This window comes from Vicia villosa, unplaced genomic scaffold, assembly GCF_029867415.1.
Source record: "Vicia villosa cultivar HV-30 ecotype Madison, WI unplaced genomic scaffold, Vvil1.0 ctg.001829F_1_1, whole genome shotgun sequence".
Classification (NCBI taxonomy): Eukaryota; Viridiplantae; Streptophyta; class Magnoliopsida; order Fabales; family Fabaceae; genus Vicia; species Vicia villosa.
The window spans coordinates 247,447-252,924 of record NW_026705740.1 but is presented as its reverse complement, the minus strand read 5'-3'; the positions used below and the strand labels follow the sequence as shown (position 1 = coordinate 252,924).

The following is a 5,478-nucleotide window of genomic DNA, read 5'->3' as shown; positions in this document are numbered from 1 at the left end:
ACTTCCAGTTTTTAAATTTTGAATAATTCGAACGTTGGAAAGTGGTAGTCAACTAACAGAGTGTAGTAGTTAAATACCAATTGAATCGATGTTTCTTTTCGTCAAACAAAATCACTTTTTTGATCGACAATGTTTCAAGAACCTTTTCAATCATATGCAATCATTCATAGAGGTTTCTATGTGTGTATAAATGATAATTTAACATAGACAACAAATTAATAACTTTCACATAATGATTTACAAAATTCAAAGGTCATTTTCAAGAAACATTCTTTTTCAAAATTGTTTGAAATTATAGGAACTTTCATTAATCAGAAAAAGTTTTTTAAACCAAAATAAAATCAGAGAAATTATGTGATATACATTTGAGTTGTGATATTGATAAGAATCACTAATCAAAGTCTGAATCTAGTCGTTGTATAGTCACATAAGTTCTTCATTTCTCTGCAAAATCAAGTGTGACTTGTTTCACCATAGTATTTGGTGAAGATCATCATAATGTTTGGTGATTGTGAAAAATGTTCTTTAAATTGGGGTGATTTAAAGTTCACCATAGAGTTTGGTGTTTGTGTATGTCTTAGAAAGTTTTAAAGAAGTGTTGGTGTGAAGAGTTGGACACGAATGTAAACATAGTGAAAAATCCTCTAAGGAGTAGATAGACCAAATGTGCCCGTCGTTGATAAGCGGAATTAGTATAATTATTGTGCCTCATTTATCTTTATGCCTTTAATTTTCTGCACTTTAATTTCATATTAAAGTTGCAACCAATCACTTGTTTGCGACAAAATTAAAAGTTAAGAAACATTGCATAAAATCAAGAAAAATTCAACAAACATAATTCACTCCCTCTTAGATTTCCTCTCATAATTCACCCCCTCTTAGTTCAACGAAGCATTTGACAAAGAGGTCAATAATTATTTTGTAGAGCATAATAATATAAGCATAAATGTGTCATTACTCATTAAATATGAAATCTCTCATCTTAACATCTTAACATTGCGTACCAGACTAAATTACAATCATTAAAAAAATTACCTCGTAATTAGTTACTCCCTCCGTCTCAAAATATAAGAGAAAAAAATGTATTTTTCTTGTCGCAAAATGTAAGAGAAAGAATTATCTTTCAATTCTTTCAAAGTAAAATTAATTGCAAATTACATTTAACTTACATATCTTTCATCATTTCAATAACCAACAACCCGTTAGAATTTTGTTTAAATCTTCTAAAGCATTTTATTTCAAAAACATCATAAGTCAAATGATCGTGTTTTTACTTTTTTTAATAAGTGTGATTTTGTTTTTTCATCTTATAATTTGGAACGGAGTGAGTACCAAACAAAAAATTAAGTCAATTTTCATCACTAATAAATTATTTGGAATTATCCATCACCTATGACATTTTGTTTTTATTTCTTCTTCAAATAGAAAGTGAATGTAGTATTGAATCAAATTTTTTTTTAATGACTTATGATCTTAAAAATAAAGAGGTTAAAAGTATTAAAAGTGTAACACTATCATTCAATAAACTTATGATCTTAAAAATAAAGAGGTTAAAAGGATTAAAAGTGTAACACTATCATTCAATAAAGTTATAAATTAAATCATATCATATCGATATTTTAAAATTAATATTGTGATTTGGCGAAATACAAATTTATGATTGGTTGACAATGTAAAAATATTTTACTATAATGCATACTTTTTTTTCTCAAAAGTAAAACTTAAACACAAGTTAAGGGGAAAAAAATTTCTAAAATAAGAAATATTTAAGTGTAAAAATATTTTACGGATAGTGCTACTCTTTTTTTTCTCAAAAATAAAACTCTTAAACACAAGTTAAGAAAAAAAAAATTTCAAAAATAAAAAATACTGTATTTAAATGTAAAAATATTTTACGGATAATCATACTCTTTTTTTCTCAAAAATAAAACTCTTAAACACAAGGTAAGGAAAAAAAGTTTCTAAAATAAAAAATATTTCTATAAAAAAACAAAGTTTAAATTAAAAAATTAACGTACAATTTACGAGACAAAGTTTCCACATTTAGCATCATCCTTTTTTATGCCTTTTGATTACCTTATGAAGCTTATTTAAATATTGAGAGAAAAAAAAAACATAGAAAATGCAATTTGGATTTGTAGAAAATGTCCCGTTTTTGAATAGCGAACCGTTGAATTCCAATGAATGTTTTTTTCCATATTGATTACAGTGCAAATTTCAAAATGAGAAACCCAAATGCTCGCGTTTCGTTCCTCACCCTTTCCTCTACTTCATTCTCCACTCCCAAACCCTAGATTTCAAAATCTCAAAAACTCCAACTTTCACCCCCAAATTCCATCATCATCATCATCATCTCCAATGTCTTCTTGGTCATGCAAAAAATGCACTTTCCTCAACCCTCCGTCACAAACTTCCGAATGCCAAATCTGTTCATCCTCACCTCCACCTCCATCTCTTTCTCCCTCCGCTTCTTCTTCGTCTTCCCCAAAATGGTCCTGCAAATCATGCACTCTCTTCAATTCCTACAAAAACTCATCTTGCCACCTCTGTGGTACTCGAAGCCACGCTCTTTCCGTTTCCACTTTTCGCGATTTGACTGAAATCGAACATGATGATTCCGTTGGCTCTGTTTTCTTGCCTCTTCGATCCTGCAAAAGGAAAGCCACCGATTTTTCTGAAGATTCTGTTCAACCACCAGATTCTAAACGTTCCAGTGGCAGTAGTAACCCCATTGATCTCACCGGTGTGTATTTTTTTTTTTTTTTTGTATTGATTTGTACTCTGTGCATTTTGTGTTAACTGGTTGAGAAATACTCTGCAGAGAAAGATGATTCTGTAAAAAGGTTTAGTTCGTTGAAGATTTTGAGTTACAATGTTTGGTTTCGCGAAGACTTGGAGTTGCACAAGAGGATGAAAGCTATTGGTGATCTTGTTCAATTGCATTCACCTGATTTGATCTGTTTTCAGGTTTTATTTTCATTACACTTTTTTTCTTTTCATTTTGTATATGTTTGGCTTTGTTTGATTTTGTTGAGCTGTGTTCTAGGAAGTTACTCCTGATATATATGACATTTTCAAGCGATCCTCGTGGTGGAATGTTTATCATTGTTCAGTTTCTTCGGAGAAGGCTCATTCAAGACCCTACTTTTGTATGCTGGTAAATTTCACAACCTTTGTTTCCATTTTCAATTGATGTTTTAGAACCTTTGTAATCGGCCTGATAACTTGATGATTATAGTCAACGGTTTGAAAACAGTACTGCGACAAAACGGTATTGGAATTTGGAAGGTGCGGATGCTGATACTGTCATTCAACGTTTGGTTAATTCACACTGCTATGTCTGCAATCATTATCATAGAACCCATACCGGCTGAAATTGTGAAACCCTTTACTCGACCGTGACCGTCATTTAAAATCTTGATCATAATTTTGATATGAGTGATACCAGAGTTATATTGTATGTTTGCATGAAATCTGTTCAGATTAGTACCAAACATGTTCGATGCTAAAACTTTTGTATGCTAATGTTATAATATTTACGATTACTATGATAGGTTACTTTGTAGTTAGTTCATTCTGTTTCTTTTGATGTATAAACAATTAAACATCTATTATTTTATATTTTTATTTGATAAAAAGAGAGTTATGTATGTACTGAAATATCTGTCAAATCAATTTCAGTTAAGCAAACTACCTGTGAAGTCTTTTTCCACCAAATCGTTTAGCAACTCTATAATGGGAAGAGAGCTTTGCATTGCTGAAGTGGAGGATGTGAGCGGCAAGTCCTTGGTTGTAGCCACCAGCCATCTAGAGAGTCCCAGTCCAGCCCCTCCGAAATGGGATCAAATGTTCACCAAGGAACGAGTGGAGCAAGCTAATGAGGCTCTGAACATTCTCAAGAGGTACCCTAATGTTGTTTTTGGGGGTGACATGAACTGGGATGAGAAAAAGGATGGTCAATATCCTTTACAAGACGGGTGGGTTGATGCCTGGTCTGAGCTAAAACCAAGTGAAGTTGGTTGGACGTATGATACCAAGTCAAACAAGATGTTGTCAGGCAATCGTACTCTCCAAAAACGATTAGATCGTTTTGTTTGTCATTTACGTGATCTTAAGATAAGTAGTATTGACATGATTGGGATGGATGAAATACCTGGTGTTTCACACATCAAAGAGAAGAAAGTAAGAAATGAGATCAAACAACTGGTACTCCCTGTTTTGCCCAGTGATCACTACGGTCTCCTTTTGACATTATCTAGCAAGTAATTGTCCCTTTTGAAAATTCTAATGGTGAACCCCTAATTCACATTGTGCTATTTTTGTATCTAAGGCATGCACTACATGCATTTTTGTACCATGACAGCATGAAATATGTAATGGGGTTATTGAAATTGACAAATTGTACATGGGGGAACAGGATGCCACTTTTGCCTAAACTTTTTTATCTACCGTATTACCTTTTTTGTCTTATGAATCCATTTTGAAAATATTGTATTAGATTTGTGTTTATTCTAATATGCTTTATGCTTTTCTCACTGGAAGACAATGCTTTCTTCACTGCAAATGTGAAGTGTGTTTACCAAGTATTACTTTGCCTGAATCTGTCCAAATGATAATGCCGTATCCAAAGTTTAGCCAAGAAGGATCTGTGGTTTGCATAGTGACTAGTTAATTTCATATTTTTCCTTAATGTTTTCCGTCCATCATTCTTTGCCTATTGAATAGCATTCTTATATGTAATCTATGATTTTTAGACTTGCTTGGGTTGGCTAGTGATGCAAACTTCAAAATATTGTAAAGGCATTTTAAAGTGAATTTCTTTTTTCAGCATTTGAACTTCTCTGAAGTTTCTAGAATTGAAAAAAATTGTCTATTGGATTTTATAATTCGGAGGTTATTGTTATCAGTCCCAGGGATTTTAAAAAAGTATTAAGGGGTGAGAAAAGATAACCACCATTTTTAAATGGTGCATTGTTGTGGAGGTTCAATTTTCGAGTGCCTTCCTAAAATGATATTTCTTCCTGGGAGTAGGTATGAGGTCCCGGGCTCAGTGTTCTAATGGTAACAATATATACTATTTTTAGCAACACACTCTTCTCAACATCAAAAGTCTAATCAAAATTCTGTTATGATAATTAATAGTTAGTTACTAACTGTCACGATACAAGTGATCTTGAGCAAAAAATTAAAGTGTAAGAGCAAAGTCTTGTTTTTAATCCATCAAAGTGCAAACTTTGATATTTTTTTACTGCTGCCACATCCAAACAACCTTGAGATATCTTGGAGAAGTATTATCTCCAAGTATTATAATGGTGGAAGCAAGATGAAGAAATCAAAGCTACTAGCTTTGAGAAGGCAGTATAAAAATTGCTCCAGATAGAAGATTAAGAAAATATGGTTGACTTTTTTCATCGAGGTGCAAGATATGACCAACTCCACGACTCAATAGACGAATAACAAGCATGTGTTGCTAAAGCG

At 32.3% G+C, this 5,478-nt stretch overlaps 1 protein-coding gene across 1 annotated transcript; it reads left to right on the top strand.

The window, feature by feature from the left end:
- The first annotated feature begins 2,134 nt into the window (after window positions 1–2,134).
- LOC131636759 (uncharacterized) lies at window positions 2,135–4,918 on the top strand. The gene is made up of 4 exons (XM_058907357.1): window positions 2,135–2,743; window positions 2,822–2,967; window positions 3,047–3,157; window positions 3,682–4,918. The coding sequence occupies exons 1-4, from the start codon at window positions 2,236–2,238 to the stop codon at window positions 4,264–4,266; spliced, it is 1,350 nt and encodes a 449-aa protein (XP_058763340.1). The 5' UTR covers window positions 2,135–2,235; the 3' UTR covers window positions 4,267–4,918.
- Window positions 4,919–5,478: the final 560 nt, after the last annotated feature.